Source organism: Haliotis rubra, unplaced genomic scaffold (assembly GCF_003918875.1).
Source record: "Haliotis rubra isolate DU_JTF1 unplaced genomic scaffold, ASM391887v1 Scf117, whole genome shotgun sequence".
In the NCBI taxonomy this organism is placed as follows: Eukaryota; Metazoa; Mollusca; class Gastropoda; order Lepetellida; family Haliotidae; genus Haliotis; species Haliotis rubra.
Genome location: NW_025765081.1, coordinates 1328060 through 1346800, shown reverse-complemented (window position 1 = coordinate 1346800; position 18741 = coordinate 1328060). Strand labels below are relative to the sequence as shown.

Here is an 18741-nt window from a genome sequence, read left to right as displayed (position 1 = left end):
AGGAAATAAAATAACCAGGCATTAATTCATAACTGACATCCAGATTTATCCTCAGTACTTCATGTGCTGACAAATCGGCTCACCATCTTCTGTTTCTTCAGCTTGCTGATAATATCCTCCGCCTCTTGTCTCCACTCCTCTGCCTTGCGAGCCTCGTGACTCTGGCTGCTCTGAAGCACAGAAGATGAGACAAATACTACAGCAGATGTCATACTGGATATCTGGCATCACTTCACCAACCAGTGCATGTTCAGCCAAAGCCTACTCTTGTCCACCTACCAGTACTTGCTAGGTCTATGCTTGCACCAGTCTACGCACCAGTGCTTGCTCTTGCAATGCCTACTCGAGTGTAAATGCCACTGCCCAGTCTCGCTGTGGGTACTCCAGTTTACCTGCCACAGCCTGACACAGCTGTGCCTACACCAGTCCACCTACCAGTACTTATCTAACTGTGCCTACTCCAGTCCACCTACCAGTGCCTTCTCTAGCTCAGCCAGCCTGTCCTCGTAGCCAGTCTTCTGCTTGTCCAGGACCTGGGCAGCCTCCTTCCTAGCCTTCTCCACCTCCTCCACCAGCTCCTGCTGAGCCTGCCGCCGAGCCTCATCAAGCTCACACTGCAGCCTGCAGCACACACACACACACACACATACAGTGTTAGTCTGACAGTAAACATTACAATACAACTGACATTCAGTCAATACCCCAAATCAAGCCATGGCAAATTAATGGTTGATGTCAAGACAACAACTTATGCCACATTAGTAGAATGACATGCCATCATTTTAACCAACCGATCATAATCATAGCTGAAGCTTGTGACCATCACTGTGACCATCAATGCATATATGAGTTGCATACAATACTGATGCCTGGGAATGCCTGTGGTGACTAGAATCATCAACAGACAGATCAAAATTGACCCACCTTGCTTCCTGGACTCGCAGTAACTCCTGCTTAGCAAACTCAAAGTCCTTCACCTCGCTGGACGTGAGACTCGTCTTCTTGCCCTTCTGGACTTCCATTGGATGGTTGAACCTGGACACAACACAGGTCACTATGACAAACAGGATGCAAACAACAATGACCCAAAGTCTCTTGATCATTACCATCAAGTACTTGATTCAAAGTCTTCATGTTACATTAGGTCACACAAATCCAAGTCTACTATGCACCATTGAATATAATGATTAAGTTAAAACTAACGGCTGATGATCAGTTAGGACAGAGACATGAAGATGACATTCTACCCACCGGAAGTAGTGGTCACCACCCAGGATCACACGGTCAGCCTGAAGATGAACAAGATGAACAAGATGAACAAGATGAGCAAGATGAACAAGATGAGCAAGATGAACAAGATGAGCAAGATGAACAAGATGAGCAAGATGAGCAAGATGAACAGATGAACAAGATGAGCAAGATGAACAAGATGAGCAAGATGAACAAGATGAGCAAGATGAGCAAGATGAGCAAGATGAACAAGATGAGCAAGATGAGCAAGATGAACAAGATGAGCAAGATGAACAAGATGAACAAGATGAACAAGATGAGCAAGATGAACAAGATGAACAAGATGAGCAAGATGAGCAAGATGACAAGATGAACAAGATGAGCAAGAGATGAGCAAGATGAGCAAGATGAGCAAGATGAACAAGATGAGCAAGATGAACAAGATGAGCAAGATGAACAAGATGAGCAAGATGAACAAGATGAGCAAGATGAACAAGATGAGCAAGAAGAATATATGGATGACATAGTCATAACACATCACACACTGACAGTCATCTGCCTACTATACACATGCCATTTAGAAAGCGGTGAAATGTAACATGTATATCTGGGATTACATATATGGAAACCACGGTGGCTGAGTGGGTTAGATGGTTGAATTTGTGTGCTGGTGATTAGGTGTCTGACTCAGAGAGTTTGGGTTCGAATGGCGGATGGGACTCAACCAACAAAAGTACTAGAATCTGTACTTTACTGAGAAAGTGTAATCCCAGATATAACATCAATACACATATTATGTCAACTTGTCTCCGACACAGTAAACAACCTACAAGATCACAGCTATCATTCATTCAGTGAGTGAGTTTAGTTTTACGCCGCACTCAGCAATATTCCAGCTATATGTCGGTGGACTGTAATTAATCAAATCTAGACCAGACAATCCAGTGATCAACAGCATGAGCATTGATCTACGCAATTGGGATATGATGACATGTGTCAATCAAGTCAGCGAGCCTGACCACCCAATCTGTCTCTTATGACAAGCATGGGTTACTGAAGATCAATTCTAGCCCAGATCTTCACGGCTCTCATTCACTCAGCTGTATGACTGTGTCAGACTTACATGATGGAGTATCGTGGGCTCTGAGATGAGGTTCCCATTGACATAGGTAGGTGCATCTCCGATTGGTGTAATGCTTATCACAGCCTCCACGTTGTTGATGATGCTGAAACAGACATCCACATCATTCTAAATAATGTTTCAATGAAATAACCAACACATAAACACATTTCCAATGATAGTTTTTCACAAAACTCCTAATTGATGCAAAATAATGATGAAAATATCAAGTATATCCCAGTATGAAGTTGAGTGATTAACAACACACCAATGATTGCCAGCAATAAGTGCCCCGTTGAGTTGTATATCATGTTTTGACGTCTCACTCATCCGTCCGACCCGCGTCTGCCCCTCCTTGATGACGTAGAGCAGCATCTCCGATAACTGCGGGTCCTCGTTCAGGTTCACCAAGTTCGGGAGCTTGTTGTCAACTTTCAGAGCAATGCCTGATTTCTAAAGGAAAGAAAGTTCATTTCGTCATACTCATAGTATATTTCATCAATTTAAAATCATATACTGGGGGAAACAAATAAGGCAACACCACTTCATAGCAGTGTTCCTTTATCTATTCTCAGATTTCCTCCCACAGCACTATTCAAAGCTAGTGATGAAAACTGGAAATTATCAAAGAACGCTTGAATTTTCCTGTGTTCCTTTATTTGTTTCTCTCAGTATATATACAAGCAGATTCCTTTTAACCTTGTCTGATAACAGGATGAAACATTCATGTCTCTTGTGTATATTATGAAAAAGTACATTCCCAACCATCATGATCAGGGCTCGATTTAAGAGATGTTAACCTACTTGCACCAGGTGCAACCTAAGATAAAAACGTAGTTGCACCAGACAAATTCCAGTTGCACTGCTTTTATAGCAATATGTAATGAAAGAAATATGCTATTGAATTACTTCAATGTTTTATTTAGAAGTTTACCCACTCAAAAATTGACTTGCACCTGATGCAAGTTAGACTAATAGCTAGGTTGCACTTTGTAATATTGGGTTGCACCAGTGCCAGTAACAAAGCACTAAAGCGAGCCCTGATGATGGCAACGTGTCCTTGATACTGCCCCATCAAACCATGCTCACCCCATACTATCTTGCTTTTATTCTAACCCCAATATCTGTATGAAGCTGTCTAGTAAGCATCACAGAAGCAGTTTCAATGCCTTCCATGTCAGCTCAAGTGTAGGAAGTTCACCTCATTAACAATTCCATGGTTGTTGAGGAAATGTTTCCTAGTCTACATAATGTCTTTGTAGGGAGAAAAAATATTGAATTTGCCATTAATTGTTCAATCAATACACTACTGAATTTGAAAACCAACTCAACATGTGATCGCAGTATGTGACAAAACCTTTGAGTGCACTTACATGGCTCTTGGCATCTTTTCAGATTTTAGTGTCAATATAATGAGCCAAGCTAACCAGAGTGAGTGACCTTTAGTTTTATGCCACTTTTAGCAATATTCCAGCAATATCACAGAGGGGACACCAGAAATGCACTTCACACATTTTACCCATGTGAGGAATCGAACCCGGGTCTTCGGCATGACAAGCAAACACTTTAACCACTAGGCTACCCCTCCTCACCAAGGGCCAGACCACAGTTTACTAGGCTTGTGCATCAGAATAGTGGTAAAGGTATAGACTGCCATGATGAAATGAGACAATTAACCTTTTGAAACTTAAATGCTGTTTAGGAATAAATACAATTCAGTGTTCTCAAGGATCAAGCCTTTGTTATCCGGAGTTGTCATCTGCTCCAACTCACCTCCAGCATCCGACCTTCAGCAACCTTTTTTTCCTCCGACCTTCTGAGTCTCTCCTGCCAGGACCTGGGAGAAGAAAGAGTGAAGTGGATGAATGAGTTGACACATACACATTCAAACACTCACACACTCGTTCTAATATTCACACCCTCTCACATTCACCTTACTACACTTTGCCAGGCATGGCAGTTTTCAGCCACATGCCATTCTCAGTTCTCACACTCGCTCACACTCATTCTGACTTTAAACCTCAAAGTCAACTCACATTTACCGTCACACTGACCTACTCATTCTCACCCTCCTTCCACTGTTTCAATTTCAAAGCCTTATAGGTTATTAAGAACATGTTCATATAATCTTTTCATCTTGAGAAAGTGCACAAAACACGGGACAGAGTGAAGAAAGGAGTGGGCTGGTTGTGGTCTGACCTTGACATTTCATCCATCTCTCTCTCCTTCTCCATCAGCCTGTCTCGGAGGGTGGCTATCTCGACCAGACTGGAGGCGTGGCTCTCATCACAGACACTCCCAGCTGTCTTACCCCGCAACTTCTCAATCTCAGACCGCAGCTCTGCAAACAACCATGGTACTTGACTATCGTAATACCGTCAGAAAGCACACATGATGACACTTATGAAATATTATGAAAGCAATACGGATATATTTAGATCTGTTTACATACAAAAAGTGCCAGAGTAAACTGAAATTCATTGAATCTATAAGTTCATTTCATTCCTAACTTAAAAAATTTGCAAGCAAATTAACAGTTATAGTACTTGGGACAGTCTAAATCATGTTTACTGCAATACAAATAATTGCTAATATTTGTTACTTTATTTATGAGTTACCATGCTGACGTGTTGCATTAACATGAACAGAATATGTGACTATGTGCTAAGGGAAGGGAAGTAACTCTTAGTTAATAACATGGGTTTTTTCGTACTATCATTTGAGGTGAGCCATGTTTTCCTGAATGATTTTAAATATGTGAAACTTCTTGCAATTATATTTTTAAAAAAACGCTTTCTGCTTTCTCAACTCACCTCGAATAATTTTGGCCTTGGGGTCTTCATTGACACGCACAACATTCACGATGGATCGGGCCTGTTTGGCATATCTGGGGAGATAAGTTGACATGGAATCTGTTACTCAAACCCAGATACAGTACAGTGATATAACAGTCACTTCTCAGTGATAGGTCATAGGCTTGATGGTAGAGTCTGAAATGTGATGAAATCACTGGGTTTTTTTTCTTTCATTGTCGTCACGCCGAAGACCCGGGTTCGATTCCCCACATGGGCACAATGTGTTAAGCCCATTTCTGGTCTCCCCCGCCGTGATATTGCTGGAATATTGCTAAAAGCGGCGTAAAAACTAAACTCAGTCAGTCAGTCAGTTTTTCTTTCATTGGAAAGTCTAATAACATTTCTTTCGCATTATTCCAATTCTTGTACCAGACATACAATGTACCAGAAATATGGTAATGACAGAGTAGCGTCATGACATTCCAGAGTGCTGTTATGCCATTCCAGAGTGCTGTTATGCCATTCCAGAGTGACGTCATGACATTCCTGAGTGCTGTTATGCCATTCCAGAGTGACGTCATGACATTCCAGAGTGCTGTTATGCCATTCCAGAGTGACGTCATGACATTCCAGAGTATGGTCATTCCCACGTGATGTCATTCCAGCGTTCCATGAGTGCTGTTATGCCATTCCAGAGTGACATCATGCTGTTATGCATTCCTGAGTGGTGTTATGCCATTCCAGAGTGATGGACTATTCCATTCTATGGTCATTCCCAAGTTGCTTCATGCTATTCCAGAGTGACGTCATGACATTCCAGAATGCTGTCATTCCAGAGTGACGTCATGACATTCCAAAATGCTGTCATTCCAGAGTGACGTCATGACATTCCAGAACGGCCTCATGCAATCCCCAACTGCTGTCATACCATTCCAGAGAGAATGATATTTCATTCATTTCAGAGAGAATGATATTCTCTCATGCCTTTCCAGAGAGGTGTCATGAGAGTGCTGTCATTCCAGAGTGATGTCATGACATTCCAGAAAGCTGTCATTCCAGAGCAGCATCATGCCATTCCCAAATGTTGTCATGCCTTTCCAGAGTGCTGTCATGCCATTCCAGCTTACTGTCATGCCATTGAAGAATGCTGTCATTTCAGAGTGGCAACATGCCATTCCAGAGTGCTGTCATGACATTCCAGCATACTGTCATGACATACCAGAGTGCTGTCATGCCAATGAAGAATGCTGTCATTTCAGGTTAGCAACCTGCCATTCCAGAGTGATCTTATGACATTCTAGAGTGACGTCATGACATTGAAGAATGCTGTCATTCCAGAGCGGCATCAGGCCATTCCCAAATGCTGTCATGCCATTCCAGAGTGCTGTCATGACATTTAAGAAAGCTGTCATTTCAGAGTGGCAACATGCTATTCCAGAGTGATGTCATGCTATTCCAGAGTGACGTCATGACATTCCAGTGTCATGTCATGCTATTCCAGAGTGGCATTCCATTCCGAAATGCTGTCATGCCATTCGAAATGCTGTCATGCCATTCCAGTGTGACGTCATGACATTCCAGAGCGGCATCATGCCATTCGCAAATGCTGTCATTACATTCCAGAGTGCTGTCATGACATTGAAGAATGCTGTCATTTCAGAGAGGCAAAATGCTTTGCCAGAGTGATGTCATGACATTCCAGAAAGCTGTCATTCCAGAGCAGCATCAAGCCCTTCCCAAATAATGTCCTTTAATTCCAGAGTGGTTTCATTCCAGAGCGGCATCAGGCCCTTCCCAAATGCTGTCATGCCTTTCCAGAGTGCTGTCATGCCATTGAAGAATGCTGTCATTTCAGAGTAGCAAAATGCTATTCCAGAGTGATGTCATGCCATTCGAGTGCTGTCATTCCAAAGTGGGGTCATGACATTCCAGATTCCAGAATGATGTCATCCCAGAGTGATATGACATTTGTATTTTTTTCATTGTGAAGTCTAAAAACATTTCTTTTACATTATTCAAATTCTTGTACCAGAGATACCAGAAATATGGCACTGACAGAATGGCGCCATGCCATTCCAGTGTGGCATCATGCTATTCCGGATGTTATGTTATTCCAGAGTGAGTGAGTATGGTTTTATGTCACTTTTAGCAATATTCCAGCAATATCACGGCAGGGGACACCAGAAATGGGCTTCACACATTGTACCCATGTGGGGAATCAAACCTGGGTCTTCGGCGTGACGATTGAACGCTTTAACCACTAGGCTACCCCACCGGCCCTATTCCAGAATATCATGACATTCAGAGTGACATCATTCCATTCCAGATGATGACATGACATTCCAGAGTTACATGATGACATTCCAGAGTTACATGATGACATCGCACAGTTACATGATGACTTACATGACATCCCAGAGTTACATGATGACATCCCAGAGTAACATGACATCCCAGAGTTACATAATGACATCCGAGAGTTACATGATGACATCCCAGAGTTACATGACTAACATCCCAGAGTTACTTGATGACATCCCAGAGTTACATGACATGCCAGATGACATCCCACAGTTACATGATGACATCCCAGAGTTACATGACATGCCACAGCTACATGATGACATCCCAGAGTTACATGATGACATGCCAGAGTTACATGACATCCCAGAGTTACATGATGACATCCCACAGTTACATAATGACTTACATGACATCCCAGAGTGACATGATGACATCCCAGAGTTACATGATGACTTACATGATGACATCCCAGAGTTACATGATGACTTACATGACATCCCAGAGTGACATGACAACCCACAGTGACATGACATCCCACAGTGACATGATGACATCCCACAGTTACATAATGACTTACATGACATCCCAGAGTTACATGACTTACATGATGACATCCCAGAGTTACATGATGACATCCCAGAGTTACATGATGACTTACTTAATGACTTACATGATGACATCCCAGAGTTACATGATAACATTCCAGAGTTACATGATGGCATTACAGAGTTACATGATGACTTACATGACATCAAAGAGTTACATGATGACATGCCAGAGTTACATGATGACATCCCAGAGTTACATGATGACTTACATGATGACATCCCAGAGTTACATAATGACATCCCAGAGTTACATGATGACATCCCAGAGTTACATGATGACATGCCAGAGTTACATGAAATGCCAGTTATATGATGACATCCCAGTTACATGATGACATCCCAGAGTTACATGATGACATCCCAGAGTTACATGATGACATCCCAGTTACATGATGACATCCCAGAGTTACATGATGACATCCCAGAGTTACATGATGACATCCCAGTTACATGATGACATCCCAGAGTTACATGATGATATCCCAGAGTTACATGATGATATCCCAGAGTTTCATGACATGCCAGAGTTACATGATGACATCCCAGTTACATGATGACATCCCCAGAGTTACATGATGACTTACATGATGACATCCCAGAGTTACATGATGACATCCCAGTTACATCATGACATCCACGAGTTACATGACATGCCAGAGTTACAGGATGACATCCCAGAGTTACATGATGACATCCACGAGTTACATGACATGCCAGAGTTACATGATGACATCCCAGAGTTACATGATGACATGCCAGAGCAACACCATATCTGAATCCACTACATTCTGGCAGGGTGACACACATTTAGCCAGGTCACACATTGTAGCCACATTGATGCTCATCACTGGGCCCCTATAACAAGAAAACCCATTCCTCAACGTCTACGACTAGATCTCACCTGAGTGTGCTGAGTGTTTCTTCTGTATGGTGGTTTGCTGGGCTGATGGTGGCAATCATGGCCGTCTTCGAGTTGCCACCCAGGCTCTCCTTCAGCAGCCTGCCGCAATAAGAAAATGAGTAACAGAGTGAGTTTGAGTGAATAAAAGTAAGTCACAGAGTGTTGGTTGTCTAATGTCTGTACTCACCATGTAAGCACAGAGTCTCAGTATGGAATGTAACTGTACTCACCATGTAAGCACAGAGTCTCAGTATGGAATGTAACTGTACTCACCATGTAAGCACAGAGTCTCAGTATGGAATGTAACTGTACTCACCATGTAAGCACAGAGTCTCAGTATGGAATGTAACTGTACTCACCATGTAAGCACAGAGTCTCAGTATGGAATGTAACTGTACTCACCATGTAAGCACAGAGTCTCAGTATGGAATGTAACTGTACTCACCATGTAAGCACAGAGTCTCAGTATGGAATGTAACTGTACTCACCATGTAAGCACAGAGTCTCAGTATGGAATGTAACTGTACTCACCATGTAAGCACAGAGTCTCACCATGTAAGTATGGAATGTAACTGTACTCACCATGTAAGCACAGAGTCTCGGTATGTAACTGTAATGTAACACAGAGTCTCGTGGAATGTAACTGTACCATGTAAGCACAGAGTCTCGGTATGGAATGTAACTGTACTGTACACCATGTAAGCACAGAGTCTCGTATATGGAATGTAACTGTACTCACCATGTAAGCACAGAGTCTCGGTATGGAATGTAACTGTACTCACCATGTAAGCACAGAGTCTCGGTATGGAATGTAACTGTACTCACCATGTAAGCACAGAGTCTCGGTATGGAATGTAACTACTCACCATGTAAGCACAGAGTCTCGGTATGGAATGTAACTGTACTCACCATGTAAGCACAGAGTCTCAGTATGGAATGTAACTGTACTCACCATGTAAGCACAGAGTCTCGGTATGGAATGTAACTACTCACCATGTAAGCACAGAGTCTCAGTATGGAATGTAACTGTACTCACCATGTAAGCACAGAGTCTCAGTATGGAATGTAACTGTACTCACCATGTAAGCACAGAGTCTCGGTATGGAATGTAACTACTCACCATGTAAGCACAGAGTCTCAGTATGGAATGTAACTGTACTCACCATGTAAGCACAGAGTCTCAGTATGGAATGTAATGTAACTGTACTCACCATGTAAGCACAGAGTCTCAGTATGGAATGTAACTGTACTCACCATGTAAGCACAGAGTCTCAGTATGGAATGTAACTGTAAGCACAGAGTCTCAGTATGGAATGTAACTGTACTCACCATGTAAGCACAGAGTCTCGGTATGGAATGTAACTGTACTCACCATGTAAGCACAGAGTCTCAGTATGGAATGTAACTGTAAGCACAGAGTCTCACCATGTAAGCACAGAGTCTCAGTATGGAATGTAACTGTACTCACCATGTAAGCACAGAGTCTCGGTATGGAATGTAACTGTACTCACCATGTAAGCACAGAGTCTCGGTATGGAATGTAACTACTCACCATGTAAGCACAGAGTCTCAGTATGGAATGTAACTGTACTCACCATGTAAGCACAGAGTCTCGGTATGGAATGAAACGCTTCTTCTTGGAAGTGGACTGGTCTGAGAGAAGGGAGATCACCTTCCCCAAGGTCATCAGGGACTTGTTGATGTTGGCGCCTTCCTATCATGCAACATATAAACAGTGAGCTCAAAATACTTGTTAGTTTACTCACACAAACTGATATTTTAGCAATATTTTCAATATGAACTAGAACAAGCTGATCTTACTGGACAAGAACTTTCACTTGACACATCATTCAGACTATTGACTAGTGACATTTAATTTCAGTTACTAAACTGCTATATTTCTATCAGATGTACAGCAGCATTATATATTCCAGCTGTATGACAGCGACCTTTAAAGAGTCCAGTGATTGATATTGTCAGGACAGATCTACACCGTAACCAGGCCTGACCAATCTCAAATGACAAACCCACATTCATATTTTGGGCCAAGATTCAGAATATTTCTCTTCAGTGTATTAGCGTAATGATTCATCAAAATAATATCGAAATGTTTGTGCACCTACCCTGAGTCTCTCGCCGGAGGTCTGTGCCGCTGACTGTCTCTCACTCCCGGCTAGATCCACCAGGTTTATCTTGCTGTTGACAGAGCTGTCATGGTCCTGCCCCTCCAGATGCTCCGTCTGACAGGAGATAACATCGTATATACACCATGCAGTTCCTGGGCTAACAGACTGTGTCTACTTATGTACTTACCACCTCATCACAGTCACTACTGGAGTATAAATCATAATACAATACCATTAAACATATCTATGGCTCAAACTGACAACAAAACCATTTGCATCATGTTGTATGTCTTCAACCTTTCATTACTGATCATGTTGACAGCATTTATATTTTTCTCAAAAATTCATGATGCGTCAAGGTTTGAACAAATAAAACAACCATTCAGAGGCCGGAATTTTATCACATCATCAATGATGAAGTTCCCCCTTGTCTACTGACTAATGAGATGCTGCAACTGACCCTGGTCTGCGTCATGACGATGGTGAAGACGGAGTGGGATCTGCTGCTCTTGTCATTCATCCCCGTGGCTGCTGTGGCTCTGTTTTTGTTTCCCAGCGTGATCCAGCCCTGGAAACAGTGAGAGAGTTTAGCAATATTCAAGCTATATGGTGGTGGTCTGTAAATAATCAAGTCTGGACCAGACAATCCAGTGATCAACAGCATGAGCATCATCTACGCTATTGGGAAACGATGACAAGTGTCAACCAAGTCAGCGGGCCTGACCACCCGATCCCGTTAGTCGCCTCCTACGACAAGCATGGGTTACTGAAGATCAACTCTAACCTGGATCTTTACAGGTTTGAAATAAACAGAGTACGCGGGATGAGGATATGGGCACTACTATGTGGGTGGTTGTACCACAGCTGTATAGAACAGGTCTGAGCTATAATCCTTATCACTGACGTGGATCAGTGATAGCCATCATCCATTGTGTCCATCCAATCACCGTAGTGAGGAGTGAATGTTGCTTTCAGGGATTTACGAGGCGCGAATTCCTGCATCCTATATGCATAAAAATTGACAATGGACGCAACAAAATGTATTAGCACATCGACAGGGACACAGAAAAAGTCCTAATACTTTTTGTAAATATTTAGATCAAGTAACAATACGTTATCACTGAGTCTGCTACTAGCCGGGTTATGATATCATTTGCAATTTAATTACTGTTACAATGTGATGATCATGATACACAATATGTTGATAAGTGTTTGCAGCCCCTAAATGCTCCCTATTGTTTTAACATTTAATGTGGATCCGATTCCGCAGTCCCACTTTTATACCCTTTAATTAGCCTAATTTCGCTTTCCAATCCTGTTTTTGTAGTTCTGTGTGTCTCTGATTAAATGGCTGCCCACATGGCAGGTCAAATGACCATGTGCTCTGAAGTTTTCTCTCTGACTGATTCCATAGCCTAACCGCTATCCGGTCCATGCTGATATAGCCACCAGTACCCACTCCTACTACCCACCTATACTTCATTTACACAATACAACAGTAAGTGAATTACAATAATATTACAACACAGTATTTTGTAGTCCAGGACCTCTTAAAATTAAGAGTATGAGTCCCAGGGACCCTCAAATACAGGACTCAAGGTAAATCCCCAGTTGCTTTCCTTTCATTTTCTATTTATTTGAAGACATGATCGCGGCACCTACTAACTAACCTTCACATCTTCAAAAGAGTTGACAACAAAGGTGGACAGTCCTTCAACATATGGCCCAAGCACTGGATGTTCCCGAACCTTTAGCTGAAATACACGAACATGTCATTTAATATCAAACAACATTATAAACAACATTATTCTCTACAAACGATTATTAACATTGGATTGTCAACACCATGATAACATGGTAACAGTTGAGATATCCCATCAACTCTAAGCACACAAAACAGCTCTGAGACAGTTTAATATCCATCACTGGCGGATCCAGAGGGGGTTCGACACACACACACACCCCACCACCCCCCACTTCGAAAATGACTTAAGACCACATTAAAGACTTTTTTTGCGTTGGCAGAGCCAATGGCGGGTTCAGGGGGTTCGAAACCCCTGAAACACCACCCCCCCTTCAAAATTCCTGGATCCACCCATGTCCATTGTTGTTAACTCACTGTTGGTTTCTTGCCCCCTTTGTCCTTAGATGACATCAGCAGGTCATGAATCTTTTCATTGTAAATCTCAAAGAAGCTGATTTCAACGCTGATTTTCACCTGAAATAGAAACATTTGCTTGTTTTAGTGTTTCAGCAGAATCGGATGGTTAACATGTCATAGCAGCCCATGTTATCCAAAATCAAATCAGTCTCATGTTCAAGACATACACTACAGTCCATAGACCGTTGTGATACAAGACTTACAGTCCATAGACCGTTATAATACAAGACATACAGTCCATAGTCCATTGTGATAAAAGATTTACAGTCCATAGTCCATTGTGATAAAAGATTTACAGTACATAGTCCATTGTGATAAAAGACTTACACTCTACAGTCCATAGACTGTTGTAATACAAGACATACAGTCCATTGTGATACAAGACATACAGTCCATTGTGATACAAGACATACAGTCCATTGTGATACAAGACACACAGTCCATAATCTATTGACACAAGACATACAGTGCATATACCGTTGTAGTACAAGACATACAGTCTATAGACCATTGTGACACAAGACAGGTATCTTCATTGAGTGAATCATCTTTTACAAGGTTTTACATCATGTACAAACTGAATGGTAATAGAGTCTACAAATCTTACCTTGTCTTTATCTCGAAAGTTTTCTGCTCGAGAAAAAAGCTCCTCACAGAAGCGTGGAATAATTCCGGTTTCAGAGCCGTGGCCCATTATGCTGTGAAACAAAACACAAGGATGAACAGTGGTGTTTCTGTACTATTCAGCATGCTCAAAAGAAGTTAAGGACCCTAAATTCATCATCAGTGATCATGTTGATGCCATGACAGGACATTCTTAATTAATAATGCAATAACAATTGGTGGCATGACTGAGTGAGAGGCGACTAACAGGATCGGGTGGTCAGGCTCGCTGGCTTGGTTGACACATGTCATCGCATTCCATTTGCATAGATCGATGCTCATGCTGTTGATCACTGGATTTTCTGCTCCAGACTGGATTATTTACAGACCGCCACCATATAGCTGTAATATTGCTGAGTGCGGCGTAAAACTAAACTCACTCACTCACTCTTTACAGCTATCAACTCCCAACAGAAGCTACACTGTCCGAGACATTTTAAGGCAGCTTCTTCTAGAAGGCTGGCTGGTACTTTATAAGAATGATAAGTGAGAGGCAGTTTGAAGCCTTCCTTCTATAATTATACAACGGCACCCTGCGCCTCACTGCTCAAAGAGGTCTAGTGCTACAACAACGTAAGGCCCCAAAAAATTATATATCTGTTTCTTATTACATGCTTTTTAAAAATAGGGTAGGTGGGTTGGTTTTATCTTCTTTTTTTTTTACTTCTTTTTTTCTATTAGCACCAGGTGGGCACCTGAAAATGTCTTCAAGGATACCATATCATGTTGTCACAATGTCTTGTGATGAAATATGGATAGATTTCTATATCAAATCATTATTTATGTTATTTATGTGCAGGTTTTGTCAGTGAGAGCCCATTATGCCAATTCAATGCAATCCATTTTAGCCCTCCGTACACCAAAAACATGAAAATATCATACTCGATTTGGATGAAAATGATGAGTTGAAATGCACTACAGTCATGATTTTGACTTGGTTAAAAAAAGATTTAGGGTCAGGTGGGTTAGGATAGGGTCGGTCGGGTTACCGGAAACGGACATTTGTTGTTGGTGGTGGGGTGGGGTGGGGTGGTTTTGGGTTTGTTTTTTTTGTTCCCTAGGCCAAATTAAAAAAATGTTGTGGTTCCGATTACACCTCTTTAAAATTTAGGGTAGCTAGGTCGGAATTTATTTTTTTTTACATTTTTTTTTAGAAGTAAAGAACAAAGTAATAACACATTTGTTTCTTTAATGAAGCTTGCGGCCATCATATTGACTTTCTCTATCAGAATGACCGATATCTGTTGGTGCCTGGAAGAAACAATGGTCTCTGACAGCTTATTTTATTCATTCCGCTGAAAAAAATTAGGGTCGGCACCAGAATTCAAGGGTCGGTCGGGTAATCGGAACCACATTATTTTTTTTAGGCCCTATGTAAGTATGGGACTTACAATCACCGTTACGATAGCTTTGTGCAACAGTGTTACACACTTGAACATGTTTTAAAAGAAATGTTTCAAAACATCACATATCTTAACAATTTCTGTTTACAAGTAAGTGCAAACCTATAGCTTTTCCCGCTGCCCGTCTGTCCGTAGGCAAAGAGACAGGTGTTGTAGCCCTCGAAGGCCTTGCCGAGGAGGGGTTGGGCCAGGCTGTCATAGACGGTCTGCTGACTCGAGAACTCGCTGTGACTTCGCTCACATGACCAGAAGGAAAAGTCATAGGCGAATCGGTAGGTCAAACCATTCTCTGCTGTCACTGTGGTTTCGTTGCCATTCATTGACACGACCGTCTTGACATTTGGGTCTAATAATTCTCTGGAACAGGATGGAATATTTATGTGTATGATGTGTACATTGTCATGATCGTGCACAGGATCAACATGGGTTCAGGTTTACAACATAATCTTGGTTATTGAACATGTTGAAAACTCATTATTACACTTTCAACTTTTATCACGATCATGTTCATTATCATGAATAAGACTGACTGACTGACTGACTGAATTTTGGTTTTACGCGCTTTTAGCAATATTCCAGCAACATCACGGCGGGGGACACCAGAAATGGGCTTCACAAATTGTACCCATGTGGGGATTCGAACCCGGGTCTTCGGCGTGACTAGCCAACGCTTTAACCACTGGGCTACCCCACTGCCCCTCATGAATAAGAAGATTTCCTGACATACAACATAAACATTTAGTTACATTATGTAGAACACAGCATTATTTCTGGTGGTTTAACATGTTTAAAGGAAAGCTTGGATTACCATAATTTTCATGCAAAAGATGAAATTAGCAGGTTAAGATAGACAGTCAAACTATCCTAATCGCAAACCTAATGCATATGATGAAAAAACTAATGCTAAACATAATAAAGACGTCTCTGAAAGACTGAAACATACCAGAAGCCATCTTACATGTGTTCATTTCAAACACTGCTGTGAGTTTATTTTACTTTTAGCATGTTTAGACTTTTGCCAATTATCATGATTATCATTATTACCAATACCATGATCATGCTAACTGGACATACACCATGTGTACATGTGGAATATCATGCATCATTGCATCAGAGGCCCAGATAAGCTGCGTATCCGGGTAAAATACGCATAGAAAATTTCCAATTACGCATTGAAAACATAATTGTTGCGTACCAATTACGCATTTAAAATGTTAGATACGCAAAAAGTTTAAAACATATGCGTACGGAATATATTTATAAAAATCGCTTGCGTAATGAAAAAGACATCGATTGCTTTCAAGCTGTACTGTCAGTATAGGATGAGTGATTTTTTATGAAATCATTTCCATTATATTAAAGTTGGTTTTGATTAGGTATGACATAAGGCAGAACATACCTGCTTAGTAACTTACTCAATGACATATACTTAGGTGAGTAAAATGACTGAAATATGCACATATTTGAAAGCAGTGGGTAACGGAAAATGAAATACCCACTCAACATTCATAATACCCACTCCAAAAAATACAGTGGGTACAGTACCCACATGAGCTAAATCTTATCTGGAGCTCTGATTGCAGGATCACATATTCAATAATGGTAAGGTTTCCGATCATTGCACCCACCTAAATTGATTAAACTGTTACTCAAAGAAAATTAATTAAATAAACTCATTAATTAAAAACATATATTACATCTAAAAGCTATAATAGTATAAGAATGTGAATAAGCTATGAACCATATCAGGGTTAGGGTCAGGTAACTCTAAGTTAGTCTAACCTTAACCCTAACTCTGAGTCTTAATCAGTTGTTACCCCCTCGCCCCACAAAAAAGGCTGGGAATGGTTTTTAACAGGATATTTATCTATAATCAGTTTTCCTCATCACACACGATACAATGCTGAACCTCAATCAATGCCATCATGAATATCTCTTGAAATTGAAAAGTAGTCATGTCATAGATTATGAAGTGATCTAAGACCCTAAATGTGACTTATTGAACATGTTGAAGCTAGAAAATCTAATAGTCACAATTTGATGACCCTCTCTAAGGCCTGTCAAACAATTATTTGGAGACACTCAACCTACCTTTGACTAAGTGGTCTGACGCGGACGGCCACAGTGACACTTGTACAGCTGTCTTCATCACTGTCAATATCACCAAGGTCGTCATAACTCACATCATATTTCCGAGGAGTTTCCATCTGTACAACTTTGTAACAGTCGGGTGTCCGAAATATGCGGCTTTCAAGCGTATGACGTCTTGCAACTTTCGTTGGTGTTCGAAACGGATCTGTACATGGAGGCGCTAATTCAACATCAAAGATGGGCTTTTTAGGAGCCTCGTCAACTTTCTTTACCTTTGGGGGCAGTGTTTCAAGTTTTTTCTCTTTTGGAAGACATTCATCTGTTTTCTTCATGATTTGATCCTTTGTTTCATCAAGACTTGAGTCAGGAGTAGATGTGTCGATTGGCTGAGGTGGGTTATCCATGCCTTTGTTTTCTTTACCAATATTTAATCCAAGCTTCTCTGTAAACTTGGACACAAATCTTGACATAAGATTATTTTCCATTGGGGACAAGGGTTGTATAGCTGCCTCAGGTTTAATTACTCCAGTGGACTGTGTCCCTCCAATAGAAGTTTCAACCGTTTCTTCGTTGAACGTTACACCTCTTGTTTGTGGATTGGATGGAACATAAGGTAGAAGCCTTTTACTCTTCCCCCTAGGCGTGGTCTTTTTCGGTGAATTTATCCTTCCCGACATGTTTACTCTCAGTGTCGTATCAACTTATCAAACCACAATGTATAAAATATCACACTCAGTAAATCACCTCGCCCGGCAACATGACACAATCTAAAGGTCTCAAGCGTACTTTTCGTTGTTAATCCAGTGACACTGGTTGCACTGTAAGGAATGAATTCGGTCGGAATCAGTCGCACGCACCAGGATTACCTGTTAATCTCTCTCGATACTCAACAGTCACGGGCCACCAAATGTCAATGTCAACCGGTGCCGAGACCAAATGAAATCTACAATGTAAGGTACAGTTTTCGCGCACACGCCATTACTCACAAACATAGTCAATCACTGGTGCTTTTTAGTTAGATCACATGATTACACACTGTACATAATCCTTCATCTTTTTGTAATCCATTTGAACAATCCATCACATGCAAACATTATCCACTTGGGAACTTGTTTTGAAATTACCTCGCCTTTGCGCCAGCTTTCGGCTAATTCGAACAAGCGCGGTTCTGATTGGCTACTATTTTTAGAAATAGACATTTTCTTCAGGGGCATTTCTGAGTCACAGGAGGCCTCAGTCGAACAAGCTACCTAAAACGCTTTTAACCGGCTGGTGTCACGATAAACACAAAACACTTCTTGACACGTGCACACATATACTCCCAGACACATACCATTAC

General features: G+C 41.4%; 1 protein-coding gene across 1 annotated transcript in view; it reads right to left on the bottom strand.

Annotated features, from left to right (window-relative positions):
* Nucleotides 1–18741, bottom strand: part of LOC124257676 (kinesin-like protein KIF14) — a 26362-nt gene extending 7621 nt beyond the window's left edge. Inside the window, exons 1-18 of the mRNA XM_046691804.1 lie at nt 17403–18741; nt 15414–15668; nt 13853–13943; nt 13204–13302; nt 12755–12838; nt 11545–11652; nt 11082–11198; nt 10554–10672; nt 8959–9057; nt 5164–5237; nt 4550–4691; nt 4124–4187; nt 2619–2803; nt 2354–2456; nt 1252–1289; nt 925–1035; nt 474–621; nt 84–170 (exon numbers count right to left, since the gene is read on the bottom strand). Coding sequence (XP_046547760.1) covers nt 84–170; nt 474–621; nt 925–1035; nt 1252–1289; nt 2354–2456; nt 2619–2803; nt 4124–4187; nt 4550–4691; nt 5164–5237; nt 8959–9057; nt 10554–10672; nt 11082–11198; nt 11545–11652; nt 12755–12838; nt 13204–13302; nt 13853–13943; nt 15414–15668; nt 17403–18079 — 2601 coding nt within the window. The 5' untranslated portion in view covers nt 18080–18741. The remainder of the gene's footprint in view (nt 1–83; nt 171–473; nt 622–924; nt 1036–1251; nt 1290–2353; nt 2457–2618; nt 2804–4123; nt 4188–4549; nt 4692–5163; nt 5238–8958; nt 9058–10553; nt 10673–11081; nt 11199–11544; nt 11653–12754; nt 12839–13203; nt 13303–13852; nt 13944–15413; nt 15669–17402) is intronic.